Here is a 20,846-nt window from a genome sequence, read left to right as displayed (position 1 = left end):
TTTTGAACTCTTTGCATCTCCCCAAATACATATATTTTATATATATATTTTATTTATATATATTTTATATATTCATATAGGTAAACATATATTTTAATATATTTATATATAAATACATGTATTTATATATAAATATATATTTTATATTTTATTTATATATATTCTATATATTTTTTAAATTTCCTTATTTTTAACAATCACAGTAAAAAAAAAGCAATGAGATAAAAAGTAGACACTGCTGGGCTGTGTGTTACAAAAGATGAGAGATGCACAGCCTAGAAGATCAGGAAACATCACCTCACTTAGGGCAAGAGAGAGGAGAAAGCTGGCCTGTTTCTGAGCCTTTCTTTCACCTCAGCTTCTTCAGCAGAGAGGACAGAAAGAAGCCAATGGCCTGAGACCAGCTGACCAGAGTTTTAGTTTTATTTATTTACCTATTTAGAGAACATGTGCATGTGTGGTGGGGGAGGTGGGGGGGCAGCCAGTGGTGCAGAGGGAAAGAATCCTAAAGAGGCTTCACACTCAGCGTGGAGCCTGTCAAGGGGCTTAATCCCGTGACCCTGAGATCAGGACCTGAGCTGAAATCAAGAGTTGGACACTTCACCAACGTAAGCCACCCAGGCACCCGGCCAAGTTCTAGCTTCAGCTCTTGCTGAGTCCCTTGGAACAGCTACCCAACTTCTCCGGATTGAGGGGTTTTGGTTTTGTTTTGTTTTGTTTTTTCATCTTTCAAATGAGAATGTGGTTAGATGATTTCTAAAAATCACTATAAGCTTTTAAATTCCATGTTTACTTTCTTGAGACTCCTGCAAATGACCGACCTTTATAGAACATGCTTAAATTTCCAATCCATGTCCTCTTGGCAGATCGATTTGATGACAGCCGACAATGGCTGGACAGCTTTCTAGCAGCCCTGTGGGTTGCTAGGCACACTACCTACAAGTCAAAGCCATGGTAGGGGACCTCTTCCCAACTTTCCAAGGGAGGGGAGCTTCTAGGATGCTCTACTCTGATGTTTCTGAAGGACACAGAAAAAACCAGGGGCGACGTCTGTGGAGGCAGCAGACGAGGAAAAGCACATCTACAGTTCTGTGGGCTTCGTACAGTGTGGCAAACACAGGTAGTCATGCTAATATGCACACCCCCCCTTATTTAAATGTCTATTTTGCTACCCCCCAAAAAGCCCTTTTATCATGAAATGAATTATTTGGTGCATTCCCAGCACTAGTTACAAAAATGATGAACTCTCTTATACATCGATTACTACAGAAGCCCAGACAAAAAAAGTGTTCCTGTTAGCCGTGAAAATTTGGACATAATTTTGGTAAGTAGGCCCTCCGGCCACAAAAGACAGGAAGTGGACTAGGAGCGAAAGGGTGGGCAGGATTTGAGGTCATCGGTTTGGATATGGTCATCCCTGCTCTTACTAAGGGTCAACTTTGAACGCATGTCATTGCTTTGCTGAAAGCCAGAAAGTAATTCTGACAGTCTTAAATACAGATTTTTATGTCAAAATTTCTTATTTAATAAGAAAAATGGAAATCTGCTGCAATGTAATGAGATTGGGTCATTAAGTAGTGTTCTATCTAAGCAGTGCAGACAGACCAGCCAAACAATCCTATTATTAAAAGCCTTTAGAGTGTTCAACAACCTCCTGAGATAAGAAAGCTTGGGGTGGCGAGACAGCCCTCATGATAGACAAGAAGTTCTCGTTCTGTCTAGCCCAGGCTTTGCATGCCTTTATGCTTTGTACAGACTGCTCTTTTCTCAAGGAATGCCATTCTCTCTCTGCTTGATTCACTGCCTGGTTCACTCATCCTTCAAGGTCAAGCACAAAAGTCACTTTGTATGAGATGTTTCGCCAACTCCACCCATCCTGGCCACCATTCATGTGCCTGTGCACGTAGCTGAAAATTTTCATACTTATTTTTTTGATTGCAAAAATCAACTTACTGTAACTGTTTTGAAACATACAAAGTGAAAATGGAGGTTCTCCCTTCGGATGCCTAATCCCATCATTCCCCTCCGCACTCTGCACTCCCAGCATTCCGAGCTTTGGCACCATGTTTAGCACAAAGAAGATCCTTGATAAGTTACTGATGAGTAATTCAATAATGATTAATGAATAAGTTAATAATGACTGTAGTGACAATAAATTTTCAGCACTTAATGAGCACTCTTTACAGACCAGGCAGTGTGCGAAATATTTTACAAAAAGGATGAATGGGACAAAATATCATTCCGTTATTTCTCTGTGTAGATTTTAGTATTTCACTCATAAAATATTCAAGAATGTTATGATGAAATGAACTGGGAAAACACTAATCATTTGTTAAATGTAAGCAGATCATAAAACAGCGTGCATAGCCAACATCCCCACTTTTTGTAACACATTCTAAATACATATTCACAGAGATGTTTGTCTGCGCAGAGAAAAACACCAGGAAGGGAATATGCCCTAATACTGTTATCTCAAGGTAGTGCGATTATGGATGATTCTTACTTTCTTCCTTTTTGTTTCTAAACTAATATCATATGGATGTTTTACTTCATATAACAAGAAAAAAGTCATTTTAAAAGAATAATACTGTTAAATCACTCCTTTTCAAAGTCTCCTCCAAGATTTTAAAAAAAAATCTGAAGAATTCTTAGTTTTAAGTAAAAAAAAATAGATTTCTTTTTTTAGAAAACATAGCAAATCACTAGTTCTTAATGGAAAAAGGGCAATGTTCAAAGAAGAATTAAACAAATTGTTCCAGTTGGGAGGAAAAATTCAATTTACTGCATGCAGATTGTGTTTCTTGACTAAAAAACAAGTTAATCCCTCTCATTCAGAATCAGTTTGCACATTCACCAGATACATTTCATCTCACATCTGCAAATTTAATTTCTCCTTTCTTGGTTGTCAGAAGATGAGAAAATAAATTTTAGTCCAGGCAATGAATCCTACTTGGCAAGCTCAAAATAACTTAATTATTAAAAAAGCAGCACCAAAGACCAACCAGCAACCTTCCAAAGGACTGTTAACACAACCTGAAAATAATCGGGTCTGTTTGTCTAACACAAGAGCAGGATATACACAGATAAGAAAATACAGTGTTTTGGAATCCTCTGGAAACCAATGACACTGCACATGACCTATCCTTTTGAATTTTAGTCATTTTTATGAAAGGTAATTTTCCATCAGCAAAAATTATAAAATAATGTCATCGCATCACCTAGAAGAGATTATCAACTTTAGAAATAAGATACGTGTTAGCCAGAATACATTGGATATAATTCCCAAGAACTAAGAAATAAAGATCTCCTTTCGTGATTCCCCGTGGCCGAGAAGGAAACTTTCCAACAGAAGCCTACTAGCTGGTTAATAAAAATTCTTTAAAAAAGAAGAGAAAAGAAAAAGAAAAGAAAAGAAAAGTCTTCAGGGGCAAGGAAAAAAAGGAAAAGAAATCTTCCTGGCAGTGTACTTGGGAGCACCTTTCTCTTGGGGGATCCCTGTTTGATACCTACAACTTAGAGATATCTGTGTCTTAACTGAAGCTGAGGAATGGTCTCTGAATATGCCCAGATCCAAATTAAAGTATTCAAAGTCTGCCCTTCCAAGACTCGACCAGGACTCCGGGTTCCAAGTCTCCCTGTGGGCTGCAGGTGCTCCTCGAGAGCCATCAAGCCCCCTCACCGTGAAATAGAATTGCTCGGTCTCTTGCTGATTGGCCCTCCTCTTAGCGATGCTGGGCTTGCTCATGAAGGTTTCTGAGACCGTGGACTTGACGGATTCCATAGAGTTGCTGTACTGGAAGCAGTCGGACACGTCAAAATCCTCAACAGTCACAATGTCCTGGATGGTCTGGAGAGTGGCTTCCATTGTCTTCTTTACCTACCACGAAAAGGGCCAATGTAACGAGTGAGGGGCAGGGAAGGGAGAAGTTGGGAGGAGTGGGAGAGAAGGGGCTGGAGGGGACTGGGGGGCTGCTGTCAGAGGTGCAGCTCTGCTTCCCATCGGACGGTGCTGAGAGAGTGACCACCATCACACGGACTCTGCTCCACAGTGCTCCTCTTTTTACAGAAGACCTAAAACCACCCCCCTCCTCAGGCTCTGTATATGACCCAGCTCTTTTATTTAATGTTGACTTTTGAAATTTAATATTAGCTCTGGGCTACAATGGAAGTGCTAACGGGGAGAATAAAACAAATCCAAACCAACCTCATGATGTAAAGAGCTGGTTAAAATGTGAGATTGGACTGGTCCCACCACACCCCATGCTGTTTCATGACCTTTAGCAAATCAGTGGATTGGCTGCCCCATTGGCCAATGAAGTGACACACCCCCCACCCCAACCCGGTCCTTCCTGATCCTCCTGGGAAGAGTAAGACTGAGATGCCAGGTAAGAAGTCTCCTGAGCACAAACGAAAGAAGCTGGACAATTAATCATGCTGCCCTTTTGAACTAGCTGTTGAAAGCAAGGACGCTGGGTGCAGAAGAAAGTCCCCCTTTTCTAAGAGGATGGAGATGTTTTAAGTGTCAAAGTCAAAGGCCTCTGTTTGTTTGAAAATGCTGGAAAAAGCCAGGCATGAGGGGGTGGTTTCAGAGACACAATATTGTTCACACAGCTGCCAAGTGCCATTTTGATTAAATGTGTAGAGGGGGAAAAAAAAAAGCATTTCGCAAAAGCTCAAAATAGAGCTCAACCTTTGGCAATGCAAGAGCAACTTCCTGGAGTTCAAGGGCAGGATGTAGCAGAGGGGGAAAATCCAAGGCTACGCTTGGCTAGGAAACGTTTGCAGCAGCCCGGACATTCTCTGCATGCTCCTTCCACCTGCTCCCAGATGGGCAGCAAGAAAGAGGTTCCACGGGGAAACTCGGAGGCTGGCTCCGAGTCTCCTAAGCAGGAACCTCACCTCTTCGTTCTCAATCTTCAGAGTGGACAGGCGGGACTGCAGTTGCTGGCATCTCTGAACCAGCTCACTCTGGACAGGCTGCTGGGCACAGAGCTGGGAAGCCTGCCAAAAGAAAGCAACACCAGGTCAGGAAGAGGACACAGTTCTTCTGGAGGTTCCAGAGTCCCATTACTACTAATAAAAGTACTCATGTTCAAGCTGGAAGCCTCACAGTTTCTCTGTGAAAACAAAAACCCTAAGGCAGCATGTGTGAACCTCTGCCAGGACCAAACAGCACAAGGAGGGAATGAGAAGTGGGACCTGTTTGGAAAGACCAGGTCCCTCCATAGGGGGCCCATCCCCAGGCTAGTGCCTGGTGGGCTCTGCGGCTCCGCAAAAGCCAGCACTGGACCAGCGCAGGGTGCTCCAGCGCCATAGACACAATGCTTTGGCAGGGAGGGTTTCCTGCCAGGAGTCCGAGTGGCCACCTCTCCGGCCCCTCCTTCATTCCCCTTCATGTATGAGAGTGAAAGCAGCAGAGAAGTGGGTCAGGAGGCTAGCTTGCCGCTGCTGGCAGCCAGCATGTGTTTATAAATCTGGGCCATGCATGAGAGCTCTGACTCAACGAGAGAAAGTGTAAAGCCAGGAGCAACTCCACGGGCTGTGCTTGAGGGCCCCAGAGGGCACAGAATCTGGCAGAACTTGGCACTTTCCAAGAGCCAACCTTCTGCCCCAGGTTCGTACCAGATCTGTGTAGGAGAGGAGTCTGCCCTTCCCCTAAGGACTGTAGTCCACGAGCTTTTCCTTCTCTGACAAGATGGCCGAGCCACCATCTCCTGATGGGGGCATGGCTGTGGCATGGGCACGAGATCACCCACAGTCTCCAGGATGACAGATGAGGAACAGAAGGCTGGCAGATTAGGAGGCAGGACCCACATGGAGGCAGCTCCTGTCACCTTGCCACCACGTGTCCCTTCGCCTCTCGTCTGCAGAGAGACATCTGGATAGAACTGGTCTCCCTCTTCCTCAGCAATGAGTGGGCACATTCACATGCCCACAGACCATTCTCTTGCTGGGAAGACAAAACCTCTCTTCAAATGGAGGGGGCTGGGACTTGACCTTTTCCTCCATTGGCTTTTAAGCTCCCAACGGACTTGACCTCCTCCCCCAGCTGAGGGGCTGGCCTGAGCCAGCTCTCAGATCTGAAGAGAGCTGACTTCACTCTGGCTCTTGGATAAGCAGACACAATGGAGAGAGCTCAGTGGCCAGGATGGGTTAGAGCCAAGAGTGAAACTCTCTGGCTGCCTGATGTCACTGGTCAGGCATCCAGAGCCCCACAAGCCTCTGGGGGCACCAAGGGTAGAGCCAAGCGCCTCCTCCTAGTACATCTGAGAGTGCTTGGCATCCACTCATGTGCCGAGCGCCCCCGAACACCCGTCAGTGTGGGGCCTTGGCCAATTTCAGGGCTTCCGGTCAAAATGCCACCCGAACCTTGGCCCTAATTCAAGGACTTCCAGGCAGTTCCCTCTTGTTGCCTCCATAGTCTACAGACAGCCCACATCGGTGGGGACAGACAGGCTGTGGGGACCAAGAGAAACTTGCCTTCTCATCTCTTTTTCTTTTCTATTCCTAGGAAGGCGGGGCTGGAACGCAGAACCTTTGCAAGATCTAGGGCTGACCCTGGCCCCTGCCTGGCTCTGTGGCTGGTCAGCTGTATCACAGGGAAGGAGGGCCAAGGCCAGAGAGTGAACTACTGATTTTAAAGCAACCTAGACCTAGCAGGGAGGACCCACGTACGCAAAACGGACCTCCATGCCTATGCCTTTAAGAAGCAGCAGGGCTGCTGATGCATGCCTTGGCCGAGGTCCTCTATCGGGGTGCACGGTAATGTGTTCCAGCTGTGCTCCGCGGTAGGAAACCGAGGCACTGACAAGGCTACGAGGGGGCCCAAGCACCCAGCATTCGCATTCTCCCTTTATGGAGACAAGCTGTTTGGCTCCGAAGGCGACTCAGTCAACACCAGAAAAATGTATCACTCCGCTCAGCTGGTCCCAGAGTTCCACTGATTTTTGGGAAGGAATGTCAGTGGCAGCCGGAGGAGGGGACTGGAAGACAAGCTGGACCAGAAGCCAGGGCAGGTGAGGAATGGGGCTTCCTGGGGCTCGGTGGCACACCCCCACCCCCCCACCTCTGACTGCACACTCTGCCATTTCACTTCCCCATCTGTTCAGACACTGACATTTCCTAAGTCACAGAAATGGAAACAAACTGTGCAGGGTTTGGTTTTCCCTGAGGAGGGGAAAGAAATCATCTCTACATTTTTGTCTTTACGATAGAAATGTCCCATACTCCACTGTGGACTATCGATGACAGCGAATCCTCTAGTGACACTGCCAACAGTTGTCATTCTGGGACAGGGTTTTCTAAAAAGCATCTGGATACTAATCCTGTTGGATATACTATTCCCTTGTTGAGAGCACATGGTTGTTTCTCAGTCACCACACATCCCTTCCTCCTTCTTCTGGCAACTCGGGCCTGACTAGCTTCTGGGGGAACCTCCCACCCCACAACTCAAGTCAGACATTTCGGAAGAGGCTCTCCCCGACTCGGGGGTGGAGCACGTGACGTAGGTATTAGCCAATCAGCCAACTGCAGACCCGCAGCCACGATCAGTGGCTCAGGGATAAACACATCAGCCAATCAGAACGAAGAAGACACAGTGAGACTTTTGTGGGGGTTTCTAGGAGGGAAGCAGATACTCCTTCTACTGGGTTTGGATGTACAAGAAGATTCAGCTGGAAATATAGTCATTTTGGCCTTACGGGAGGAGAGCCTACCTGAGAATAGAGCCAAAATACAAGATGTGACGCCGAGAGAAAGAAAAAAAAAAAAAAAAATCGGAGTCTTGATAACTTCCGACTCCTAAATCCAACCATGCCTGAAGATCTTTCTATTATGTAAGCCTACACATCCTCCTTCCGGTTTAGCCCGGAAGATAAAGGGTAGCTTCTATAGACCAGAGTAGGGTTCGCTCCGATATGCATGCAAAACCACCCCCAGTGGAACTAAAAGATTCAGGGTAATTAAAACCAAAGAGCTTCTTGTTCCTCTCACTTGGTTTACGCCCTTCTTGTTTCAGTCTCGGAGGGGAAAAGTTCAAAACAGGGCCCCCATGTTCCTGTTCCCCAGCCTGGGCAGACAACATCAGGCCTCTGGGATGACATCTTAGCTCCTTCTTGTCCATCTTAGCCGTTCTTTTTTGTTCAATACCCAAGCAAAGCTACACCTTTTATTGCAGTCTTCGAATATCAAGAGAATGAGATCCTTTAGATCTCTGCCAAGTGACGAAGGATGACATCACTACTGCCACACTTAGCCCTCCGTCCCTGTCAAAAGCTGCGAGTATCTTCCCCATGTTAGCTCTTCCTCCAGACTCACCATTTGGAGGCCTTCTCCAAATCTTTCCCTCTTCCCATACTGAACAGTTGGTTTTTATACACCTGCTGTCTTTCACCTCTTCTGATCTTGCTGGACCCCTGGGTGCCCCTCCCTATGCGTATTTCCAACTCTCTCTCCACACACTAGACTGGAATCTCCCTGAGGGCCCTAATCCCCCACGTCCACGGTCAATCCCAGCAGGTGCTCGGTTGCTACCTGCTGCTCCGTAGCTATTTGCCGAGTGAGTGGAATGCTCCTCACCCACCTGACAGGAAGCCAGCCCAGGCCTTGCTCTCCCCAAAATAATGTGGCCTCAAGTGTATGAATCCAGGCACAAGTGAGCTCAAGCTCCTTAGGGAGTGTGGTGATGGGAAGAAGACCTCACCATGTCCCCCATGTGGGGCTGGAACTCAAACTTCATAGGTGGGCAGAAGACATTGTTGTACATCTCCATGAGGCGCTGCTTGTCACTGGTGGCATCCAGGTTCTCTACGGCATTCTCGATGGCATCCAGACCTTCGTGCTTTGACTGCTCCAGATTCAGCTCAGCGGAGAGGAAGGTGCGTAGCGCCCGGTTCAGGCTGGCATGGTAGCCTAAGTCACAACACTGCTGTGGGACGGAGAAGGCACATGAGCAAACCATAGACAGTCCCAAGGCTTGGCAGGAAGGGAGGTGGCCCCCGGGCATCTCTGACCATATCAGAGCGACTGGCTGTGCAGCCAGAAGGCTGACATCCTGACTTCCAAGATCCAGGTGAGATTTCTGGTTTCTACTCCCAATTCAGTGGAAAACACACCTCAGGGGACTACAGGATGACTGGGAAGGAGCGCACTCAACAGGACAGAAGGAAACTATTTCATCACACGCTGCACAGGGCTATCCAATGAGGGTTATCCAATAATAACCCTCAGAAGAGCTGAGGGTTGAAGGGAATCCTCTTCCACCTTAGGGTTTCTCTGGGGATACCATTATAACAAAATTCAACAATGAAAATATAGCCTGCCACTCCCCGAGGGTCACTGTGGTCAAGTCACAACATATGAACCAAACCAGGCGACCTCAGCATTTAAGGTTCACAACTCACAAGTCTCCCAAGAGCAGTTCACTTACACCAACACTGAACCCCAGTGGGAGGAGAGGAGACCCTGTCGTCTGTCATCACTCCCACTGTTCTAGGACAGGCCTTAGCAGCAGACTCGGATTTAGCATTTAAAAGATGGAAAACTTCTTTAAGTGTCAGTCTTAACTGGGCAAATTCAGATCATGTAAAGGATTCTGATTTTCTAAAGCAAAATGAAAAAAAAAAAAAAAGGTATGAGAAAGGCAATAGTATCCAAAAAAAAAAAAAAAAGGGCACTGACAGGAAGTCAAGCAACCTTGGGAAAGCTAGTCCCCAACCCTGAACCTGTACCCTCAGCTGCAAAATGAACAGATTTGGCCAGGTCGGTGGTTTTCAGGCTGCAGATGAGAGCTCTGAGGTTTTTTGTTTTTTGTTTTTTAAAGATTGCATTTTTTTTTAAAGATTTTATTTATTCATTTGACAGATAGAGATTATAACTAGGCAGAGAAGCAGGCAGAGAGAGAGGAGGAAGCAGGCTCCCCACTGAGCAGAGAGCCCCACATGGGGCTAGATCCCAAGAACCCGGGATCATGACCGGAGCCAAACGCAGAGGCCTTAACCCACTGAGTCACCCAGGTGCCCCGAGAGCTCTGAGGTTCTATGCCAGTGCTTAGGCTGCCCTCGAGAAGGGGGTAAAAGGGCAGCAACCAGTAGGACTTGGAGCCTCCTATCTGGTTCAACCAAACCAGCTCTGCTTTTTTATCTACATAACAGATTGGGATCCTTTTTAATTTCAGACTTTATTTACTTATTTTTGAGAGAGAAAGAAAGAAAGAGAGTATGAGTTGGGGGATGGGTAGTGGGAGAAGCAGGCTCCTCACTGAGCAGAGAGCCCGATGCAGGACTCAATCTCAGGACTCCAGGATCATGACCTGAGCCAAAGGCAGACACTTAAGTGACTGAGCCACCCAGGCGCCCAGTAGATTGGGGCTCTATGTAAGGTCTGATTTGAAGAAAGAATTCTGCTCGAGAAAAAGTCTGAAAATACTTGTACTAATTATAATCTCTACGGCCCTTCCTCAGCAGTGGCATTTGGTAACTCTATGACAATATTCCCCAACCCTCCCAAAGGACCCCAAGATCCAAATTCCTTGGCCATCCATTATCTCCTCTATTGCCCAAGCAGCTCTGGGATCCAGAACCCGAGAAGAAACGTCAGAGAAGAATCCACGGTAGAGTCAGACCATCTGCCGGACTGCTATTTCATTCCATAGGCAGGCATCATATTCACTTCCCCCCGCCTCTCCCCTCATCATGTTCACATCGGGAGCAGCCACGATTGGGGAAGAAAAAGCACGTGGCGTGCCTCCTCCTCCGAGCATCTGACAAGAAGCTCAGCGACAGAGCGCCTGTCGGGCTGGGCGCTGGGTCGCTGCCAACAGGCGCTGGCAGGTGCCTGGCGGCCGTGGAAGAACAGCAGTTACAGCTTAACTAGAGGCGGAGGATGGAAAGACATCAAATCCAGTTGGGAGGGAAGAGCAACTGGAAGCGAGACAAAAGCAGCTGATTGGGAGACTTCACGCGCAGGAGCCCTTCCTCCTCTGAAAGGCGCTGCTGGGCTAGCCAGGCTGCCCTTGAACTTGGAAACCTTCCTGACGAGCCCTGCGCAGACGCTGATGATGAGCTGGGTGCCTGCAGAGTCTGTGAACAGAAATAAGGCAGCGCAGCGCGCAGGGCTGAGCAAGTGGGGAGCTCTTTAGTGCAGGAGAGAATGGGGGGTGGGGGCGGGGCGCCCTTCCTCACCTTTGTATTTCTGGTGACTCCATTCTCTGCACCTCTGCCCCGATGCAGACCCGTATCCCACACCAGAGCTGTCTGCTTCACTGTCTTCAAAGATGGCTTTTGTTAGGCCACTCCCCTGCTGAAGAACCTACAGAAGCTTTTAGCGTTTAAACCTTGCTCAGTTTGGGAATTTAAAAATACCTCTTTTTTTTTTTTTTTACTCGGTATGCTTACCGTCTGCCCGACGCGTGCTAAGTGCTTTATGTACGTTCTACGTCTGAATCCTCATACTAATCCCAGCGAGGCTGGTATTATCTTCATTTCCCAGACCAGAACGGTGAGGCGAGGTCACCAGCCAGAACTAATTCTCATCTGTCTTGCGGTCTGACCATCGATACCATCTCCCTCCGTTCCCTTCCTCAGGCTCTAACCAAGGACATGTTCCTGCTTAGGGCAGAGTTTGGGACAGCAGCAGGCCGCAAGTCAGCTGCACGACCCGGAGCGAGCAATTTAACCTCTCTCAGCCTCCCCTGAGGACAACACCGGCCTCACCGGTTGTCACGAGGCTGGTAACGGGCAATGTCCTGAGGCACATCTGGCATCATGCAGACACTTCCACATCAGTCCCCAAGATCCCCAAATCCACTGACCACTGCCCTTTACCCAGCATCCTCCCTTCTTGACGTATTTCCCGCTCTTCTCTCTTGTCGGAAATGGACCCCATCTTCAAAATCCAAATCAAATCCCCAGCCTCTGGAAAGCCAGCCAACCCTGCAACCCTGGCATCCACTGAACTTGGCCTCTACTCAGGACCACACCACACCAGCCCTCACGTGACACAGGACACACTCCCTCACTCTGAGACTTACCATTTTCTATCACCCCCACCAGAAGACAAGCCTCAAAAAGGGCCTGGCCAGCGTCATTCCTTCATGGTAGCCTCCTCCACCCCACGAAGGCCTTGCTCATAGTAGGCATTTCATACACATCAGTAGATGGACGAGTGGCCACCGAAGCCCTTTGTGTTGCTCACTCTGTGTGGCCTATGGAAGGTAGGGAGCTTTCTCCAGCTGCCTGCTGCCTCTTTGATCTAGCTGTTCTGTAGCTTCTCTGTGCCACTGAGTGGGGGCCTGACTCACAGTGTGCCCTCTGGCTCCTCTGTGCCTCCAGCCAACTAGGGAGACCCAGGATAGGTTTTACAGAGCCTTAGCTATCCACAGATTTCCGCAAGCACGACAGCCGGACACTGAAGCCTTAGCAAAGAAGCAATTTCTGGCAAGGTTAGGTAAACGGAATTTGAATATTTCATCTCTGTTCCCAAGAGAATCCTAGTGAGTGGAGGCAGCACATTATTTTCCCTCACAATGGGGACAAGGTATGTTTTCAGTGGCTTCTGATGAGTTCCGTGGCCATGCCGAGCTCCCCTGGCCATTTCTGGGTTATATAAATGTTTGATGAAAACTCTCTCAGGGGAAATCAAATTTTTATAAGAATTTAATGATAGCCCATCCAGATGTGTGAGGACTTGAGTTGACAGCTCATTAACCCTTTACTAGCTCACGTCCTCACCCAGAGACTCTGGAGAAGGCCTAGAAAACAAACATGGGTGTTTCATAAGATCTACTTCTAGTTCAGATAGAAGGGAAAAATAAATGCCCTTTGTAAGTTTCCTATGAAGCTGCATTCCTTCATGACCAGCTTGGGTGCTCGTGGTGTCACGGATTCTCTCCCCAAGCGCGGAGCCCTCACAAGCCCCCAGCTATGCTTGAGGACAATGCCCTGTTCTTCATTCATCCATCTGCTCCTGGGTTGGGAAAGCCACAGGAGGACGGGGGAGGAAAGCCACATTCCAACGAGCCTACAGCTCTCAGACTCCATTAAGTCGGCTCAGAGTGTCTTTCTGGCCTGAAGTCAAGGTTTCCTGGTACGTGTCAGATGCCTCATGCGGGTTTCTACAGTCCAAGTTTCAATCTTGTTATATTATCAAATGAAGTCAAAGGCTAGTCCTCGTGTCAGTGTCCTGGCACCGACAAAAGTAACTTTTCACTCAACCTCAGTGCCTTCACACTCACCGCCCTTGCACACCACGAGGAGGGAGGCAACATAGTGTCCGTCACGCAGAGGGCGACAGACGGGCACAAGATTCATCCCCTGTCCTAAAGCAAGTTCTGGATCCTGTACCCAGGCTCCCACTCACTCCTGCCCCCACTGCTGCTGTGTGGCCCAGGTGTCCTTTGGCCATTTTTATTGCCTTGATCATCCCGGAAACCACTGATACGGGCACTAGCAGGGGTGCCGACCAGAGACATCAGGCTGCACAAAAAAGGCCAGGTTTGAAGAGCACGTGCTACAAAACCCCATCTTTGTGACGTCCTGCAACGGGCGAAACTAATCTATGGTGAAAGAAATCAGAACAGTGGTTGCTTTGGGTGGGGGAGGACTGACTAGGAAGAGAAAAGAAGAACTTTCTGAGGCAATGGAGATATTCTCAGTCTTGACAGAGATGTAGGTTACAAGCGTGTCTGAATTTATCCTAACTTTTGAAACTGTAACACTTACTCTTGGGCGGTGTATATAAAATATATCTCTAGGCAGTATTAAAAGACACCAAAAGGAAAAAAAAAGTCTTGCCTTAGGAAATCACCTTCTTCCCACTCCTTTTACTCCTGTCTTCCTTCAGTGAATATACTATGTGGTCAGCTGTGTATTAAGCACTGTGCGTATGTTTAAAAAAAAGAGAAGGGGTGCCTGGGTGGCTCAGTGGGTTAAACCTCTGCCTTAGGCTCAGGTCATGATCTCAGGGTCCTGGGATCAAGCCCCGTATCGGGCCCTCTGCTCAGCGGGGAGCCTGCTTCCCTCTCTCTCTCTGCCTGCTTCTCTGCCTACTTGTGATCTCTCTCTCTCTCTCTCTCTGTCAAATAAATAAAATCTCTAATGAATAAGTAAATAAAAGAGAAACCTTAGTATATAAAGTGTGTGTGTGTGTGTATGTGTGTGTATATATATATATATATATATATATATATATATATAATCTCTATGCCCAACATGAGGCTTGAACTCACAACCCCGAGATCAAGAGTCATATGATATGCTCTCCCAACTGAGCCAGCCAGGTGACCCAGTTTCTATATTAAGGTAAAGAGAAGACTTGGTTCCCGTCTTCATGGAGCGTACAGATACTAAGAAACATTCCTCTGTTCCTAGTGCAGTCAGTCAAACTTTTTTTTACTTCCAGCTTCCAATAAGAAATACATCTTGTCACACACCACCCCCCCCACCTGACAGTTTCACAAAATAAAACTTAATCTAAGTATGATATACCTTAGATATTCTAATTTCCTTCTCATTCTATTCTAGTCTGTTCTGTTCTATTCTAGTTTATTCATTTAAAAAAACAAACAAACAAGTCAAATGCATAAAAGTGATTTCATGACTCCCCCTAATGGAACATGATCTATAGTTTGAAGAACATAATCCTAGGGCCCCCCGGGCTTCCCTCAGCATTGCAGTTAGCCAGTTTCATAGAAATTAACTTTTTGTAGGTCTATGAACACCTCTAGGGCAAAAATGATTTTATACATTTTGTACCCTTGGTGCTAAGCACATAGCGTCATTCCAAATAAATATTTACTTAGCCACATAATGTTATCAGCTTTAAAAAGAAAAAAGAGAAATCAATCTTTCCTCACTTCAGGAAAAATGAAAACAAAATAAACAACAAACACATCAAGAGTGATTCGGCCATCTGAGTGGCCTGGAACGCTACTAACACGGACCCGCCCACAGTAACCTATACCCACAGCCGTGCTGAGCTCTAAGGAGGCCGAGAAGATGCTTTTTCATGAAACTTTGTACCATATCACATGAAGATGGGCCCTAACATCTTTTTTTTTTAACTGAGAATAAGGTGCAAAATACCTTACTTCTTGGACTGATTTTAAAACACCCACGCACATCTGATGGAGGGTCTACGGACTGCAAAGGTGATGACTGACACAGCTATAGCCCCTGTCTCCGTCTGAGGTCAGTATTCTGGTAAAAGGGGCAGGAAAGTTGTTGTTCTGGGGGCAAAGAGGTATGATGGACTGCATGGCCTGATTTTTTTTTTTTAAAGATTTTATATATTTGACAGACAGAGATCACAAGTAGGCAGAGAGGCAGGCGGAGGCAGGTTCCCTGCTGAGCAGAGAGCCCGACACAGGGCTCAATCCCAGGACCCTGAGACCATGACCTGAGCCGAAAGCAGAGGCTTTAACCCACTGAGCCACCCAGATGCCCCTGATTCTTTTTTTTTTTTTTTTAACCAAATGTGAGATATATAGCAGAAATGGAACATAAGAAAGAACTGATTCTCTTTCTTGTGCTGAGAACAGGCGTTGCTCCCGACAGTGAAGAGCCATTCCCCTCCTGAGGAGAAAGGATCCTGTTTAGCGCTCTAACCTCCACCGAAGGACGGTGCGGAGACTGGCATCAACAAGCAAAGAGGAGAAAGTCGTGCCTGGAATAGGCCTAAGGGTTCCCCTTACCCGGTGGGACCACGACACCCAGGACATGAACAGGCAGAAGTCTACCAAATCAAAAGTCCCTGGCTGGAGGACCTAGTTTGGAAAAGTTCCCCAAGCATGTGAAGCCAGATTTCAGCACCAAGATCAAGTCCAATTCCTCTGTTTGCTGGAGAGAGAGGTGGGGGAGAGGGCAGCACGGCAGAGTTCCAAAACAGGTCAGTAACCAGCCCTAGAGAACCTGAATCTTACACCAGACCCCAAATGCTGTTGCAAATTGTGGCAGGCTCACTCACTGAGAAACCAAGTCAGGCAGGTGTGCCAGGTCTGGCCAGAAGCTTTTAAAGCCCAGTGGCTACCTGCGGACAGCTAGAGGCCAATATCAGGCTTCAGAGAGGAGACCAGCCCGGGTACACCTGAGTCAGCTGGCTCCCGGCCCCCTACTTGAAGACTAGAAGGAAAGGTGTATTCCTGCAGCTATAGTCAGGGCTGGCTCAGGAACAGGGCCAGGTGGGCATCTGTAAGACTCAATGCAAAGTTTGAAGAAAAGCAGCAGGAGAAGCAAGGCCAAGGTTGACCCCTAAGGCAAAAGACAAAAAGCATATCCCTTGTGCCTAATGCGTGCAAAACACATGTGCCTATTTACCGGCTTCTCTCATCATCTTTGCGTCACGAATCAGAAAGCACGGGCCATAGGTCAAGGGCATCTAGCTACCTTATTGACCAGCACATTCTAGTGCAGTGTAACTGCGGGCAGGTAACCTTCTTGAGCCCTAGATTCCTAATCTTCAAATTGGAGACAGTAGCACTGATCCAGAGGGTGACAGGATAGTCAAATGAAGTAATACTAAGAGACGTCAAGTACCAGCTAAAAGTAAGGCATGATCTTCTACCTCTGTAACTCTAGCCATTCACATCTGTGTGCAAGCAGTGACCTAAGGGAACGGTTCCTGAGAGACAGAAGTGCACTGCAGCTACGAGCGTTGAGTTCGTCATCAGACCTAGGGACAAATCTTGCCTCTGTCACTTATTAGCTGACTGTGGGTAAACTCATCTAAACTCTGAATTTTAAACTGTACAAACGAAGAAAAGAGTGCCCTCCTCCCAGGATTGTATTAAGAACTGAATAAGATAAAGTAAAAAGGGCTTCACCTCTTCTTGCCTGGTACATGGCAAGCCGCTAATGGACCACAGCTACTGTTGTCATAATTCTTCTCAAAATGCTCCAAGAGGCCAAGCAACAGAACTGGGCAACACCTGACCAGTTCTCCAAACCCAGGAAAAAGGCGCCCCTGAGCCCCCAGCTTGAAGCACTTACATCAATAAGGTCAGACAGGTCGTGGATGTAGTATTTGAAGACAGATGCATTGGTTGCTTCCAGAGCCAGTAAGTACTCATTCCGGGCTTTAATGGCCTTCAACTTATTCTCTGTGTACTTGGCTTGGCGCTGAAAACAGAACAAAAGTTCAATTCTACTTTTTTTTAAAAGGGGAGATTGTGCTCTAAAAGATGAAAGTACAGTACATTTGAGAACCACAATAGTGCGGCTACTCCCTGTGCGCGTCTGCCTTAAATTGGGTTCTAATTCTGTTTAATGAGATTCAAGGGCATAATGTAGATCAATCCAGGAAAGGTTAATGAGGCTCCCTACTTTAGATGCATGTCCCACTTTGGTTCTGTCGGCAAACACTGTTCTCCATCCTTTACCACCAGCTGGAAGAAGGGGTCCCTACATCTACCCCTGAGTACGGCACAGCTGAAGCCCAGCCCTAGGTCTTGTGGGCCCTCTCCCAAGCCTTTCTTCTGATCCTTATGAATGTGCTACAGGCAAAAGCTTGGAGCCCCCACACCCAAGTTCTTCTGGTACCTACAATGTCTTCCAGGGCAGATAGCAAGGACTCACTTTTGGCCATTAGGCACTCAAGGAAGGAGTTTCTTTGTTCCGCTCTTCATAGCACCTACTGGAAAACTCTCAGTCCTGACTTCCACAGTGTTCCTCCCCAGCCCCTACAGTTGCGGACGCATACATACCTTCTCCTTCATCTTCTCAATCTTCTTCACCGAGCTCCTCCGGACGTGCTTCTCTTCAATGCGGACATTGGCCGAGGAGTCGGGGGAGCGTGGGGTCTGCCGGTCTTCCTGCTTTACCGATTTTCCAAATTGCTTCTCCTCCTGCTTCTCTGCCTCCTTTAGCTTGCTCTGAGCACTGATGCTGTCGGCATTGTACATGTGATAGGTCTTCATGACCTGCAAGACACCCCCGCCCCCACCCCCAGAGGTCAAGCCAATAGGGTCAATTCTCCGCTTTACAGACTACCAGATTCAGCTGACCTGTGCCATAGGAAGGAAGCAACATCCTCACCCTCTTAAGGGAAAGGTTCTTAAGTGTTCCGCTCAGCCAGCACTGCATATTAAAGACCACCCCAAAGCACAGGAAAGCAGCATTTGAACGGAGCCAATGTCTTCTTATTAAAAGGACTTTACATCGTCCATCATGTGTTATTTACTTCTATTTATCAACACCTGTAATCATGACTCTTTTATATCAGCTAAGTGATTTCCATCACAAGACCTTCCATCACAAGGTCAAGTACACAGGATATGTACGTCACCACCACTCGGATCCCAAGAGCAAAGCCCTTCCGGGGCAGAACAGGAACCCTGAGAGGAAAAAGCACAGAGAGGGATGGAGTCTCCAGTGTCCAGCACAGACACAGACGGAGCAGTCAATACTTTCGGGACCTTTCAGATACAAAACGGGGAAGAAGAAAGGCTCCCAAAGCTCCTTCTAGTGGCCTAGCATTCTAAGGATCCGTCTGGCCCACTTCATGTGGGTCAAGCACCCTCCGTCACGGGAGCTAATTAGGACAGCAGGGGCAAGAACAATGGTAGCTCTTGTTTCTTGAGCATGTAGTATATGCTTGGCTTTGTGCCAAGTGCTACACACACATTTTCTCATTTCATCCTTACAGTGACCCCGGGATCTAGAAAACAACCCTATGAAGACTGTTAACCCACACAGCAATTCAGGTGAGAGCCCAAGAAGAAATAAAACCCACATCGGGTAAAGCTCGAGTTGCCATAGGAAGGAAGTAGTATTAAAGGAGAAAAGAACAATTTTCACATTTCCCACCAAAGCCACTGTCTGGGGTCCAATCTCTTTTCTTACAGAGGAGGCAGGGAAGGCTAGAACTCGTGCGTGCTTCCTCCCAAAGGTACATCCAGCCGCAAGATGCCCGCTCTTCCCTGCTGGAGCTCTCTGTTTCTACACAGGGAGCCTCTGGCTTCTATCTGGGAATTAAAAATGCTGATTACAACCAAGCGAGCTCAAGTTCGAGAGTGCTGACATTTTGATGCCGCGTGATCTCTTTGACAGGGAGAAAGAGTGTGGGAGCCCGGTGCATGTATGAGGGCGCAGGGTGCAGACAGAACAATGGGGAGTAAGGGTGTAATACTGGCAATGAAATCCACTGCTTACCTAGTATGTGCTGCGTGTCAGAGGCTTTATGCGAGCTGTCTCACTGAACCCTCACAACTCCTCCATAAAAGACATGTGATTATCTCCACTTTTAACTATGGGGAAACTGAGGCACAAAGAGATTAAACTATCCCACACAATGTCACACCACTCATACATGGCAAAATCAGGATTCAAACTCAGGTCTGTCAGACCACAAAGTCCACATTCTGAGCCACTAGGCACCAGTGTCTTCCTCTTAACAGGACCAGAGCTGGGTTAGCTAGGAGGAAAGGTTAGTTTAATCAAGACCAGGTTGAAAAGAAGAGCTGGTTTTATTAGGGCTTTGTGTTAGAGAAGTGGTCCTAAGTGGGGGGCTAATCTGGAGACATTTTTTTTTAAATAAAGATTTTTATTTATTTAACACAGAGAGATCACAAGTAGGCAGAGAGGCAGGCAGAGCGAGAGGCGGTGGAAGCAGGCTCCCTGCTGAGCAGAGAGCCTGATGCGGGGCTCAATCCCAGGACCCTGAGATCATGACCTGAGCCGAAGCAGAGACTTTAACCCACTGAGCCACCCAGGTGCCCCCTGGAGACATTTTTGATTGTCACAACTTGGGAGCTTACTACTGGCATCTGCTGGACAGAGTCCAGGGAGGCTGCTAACCACCCAGGGTACGGGACAACCCACCACAAAACTGTCTGCCCAAAACATCCATGGTGCTGAGGTTGAGAAATCCTGGATGGACCTTATGGGTATACTAATCTCTTAGGGTCAGCAAGAAGTGGTGGAAAGAATAAAGAATATCAGGCCATCGACAAAATCAAAGTTCATTACAGTTTAAATGTCTCATTTTGGCTACAGAACTTTTTAAATCTACTCTTCACCTTATTTTCAATGGGACATCATTTTCCATAAGTATAAGATCAACTCTCCACTCTTCTATACTGGTGAAATGATATTTAGTAACTGGTATCATTAAAAACTTTTCTAAGTAATTCAAACCATCCCCTAGATTCCAGAGTGACTAGAAAGTGAGGAAGAGGCACGTATTATCCAGGCTGAAGAAGGGTAGACTACTTTTTCTTTCTTTTCACCTGAATATAATTCAAAAGCTTGAATGAATAGTTGAAAAATGATTTTTAAAAAAGTGAATTTTCATTTCACAATGATACAAGAAACACTATGAATGAATATGAATCAAAAAAGGACTCAAAGGAATAATGCCAAGAAGACAACAATGAAGTAATAAAACTTAGTGATTTATATTGCTCCTTTCCACTAAAGAACTCTCTGTGAAAGAGTCAAACACCACCTAGTCCAGGAAACTAGGAGTTCCAAAAGGTAAGCATCACTTCCTCTTTTGTGTTTTCTTCTCTTCTCCACAGTTGGGAAATGTGTCATGTCCACAGTTGACAATTTTACAATCAATGTGGTTGCCTGAAAGACTTTGACTTAATGACACCAAATCTGTCCTCTATGGAAATATGGAAGAAGTATAGCTAGTATCCTTCAACTCAAGGAAAAACTGAGGTACCCAGGGGTCAAAGCTTAAATAAGTGATACCAAAACAATTGGGAAAAATAGGGAAGTCAAGACAAAACTTGGAGAAATAGACATATATACATATATATATGTGTGTGTGTATATATACATATATATATATATATATATATATATGGAGAGAGAGAGGCAAATATAAACTAGGGGGAAAACTCAGAAGTC

General features: G+C 46.7%; 1 protein-coding gene across 12 annotated transcripts in view; it reads right to left on the bottom strand.

The window, feature by feature from the left end:
* Positions 1-20,846, bottom strand: part of SRGAP2 (SLIT-ROBO Rho GTPase activating protein 2) — a 230,524-nt gene that overhangs the window by 52,527 nt on the left and 157,151 nt on the right. For 9 of the 12 annotated variants that reach the window (XR_014303733.1, XM_082702144.1, XM_082702139.1 and 6 more), the window contains exons 6-10: positions 17,696-17,911; positions 16,983-17,111; positions 8,702-8,926; positions 4,900-5,001; positions 3,680-3,877 (exon numbers count right to left, since the gene is read on the bottom strand). Coding sequence is in view for 11 of the 12 variants with exons in the window: in XM_082702144.1 (XP_082558270.1) it covers positions 3,680-3,877; positions 4,900-5,001; positions 8,702-8,926; positions 16,983-17,111; positions 17,696-17,911 (870 nt within the window). In the remaining variant the exon portion in view is untranslated. The remainder of the gene's footprint in view (positions 1-3,679; positions 3,878-4,899; positions 5,002-8,701; positions 8,927-16,982; positions 17,112-17,695; positions 17,912-20,846) is intronic. The other 3 variants (XM_082702145.1, XM_082702143.1, XM_082702148.1) reach the window with 1 other exon arrangement.

The sequence above is a fragment of the Mustela nivalis genome, assembly GCF_964662115.1.
Source record: "Mustela nivalis genome assembly, chromosome: 16".
NCBI classification, from domain to species: Eukaryota; Metazoa; Chordata; class Mammalia; order Carnivora; family Mustelidae; genus Mustela; species Mustela nivalis.
This window is presented reverse-complemented; position numbering and strand designations above follow the sequence as displayed.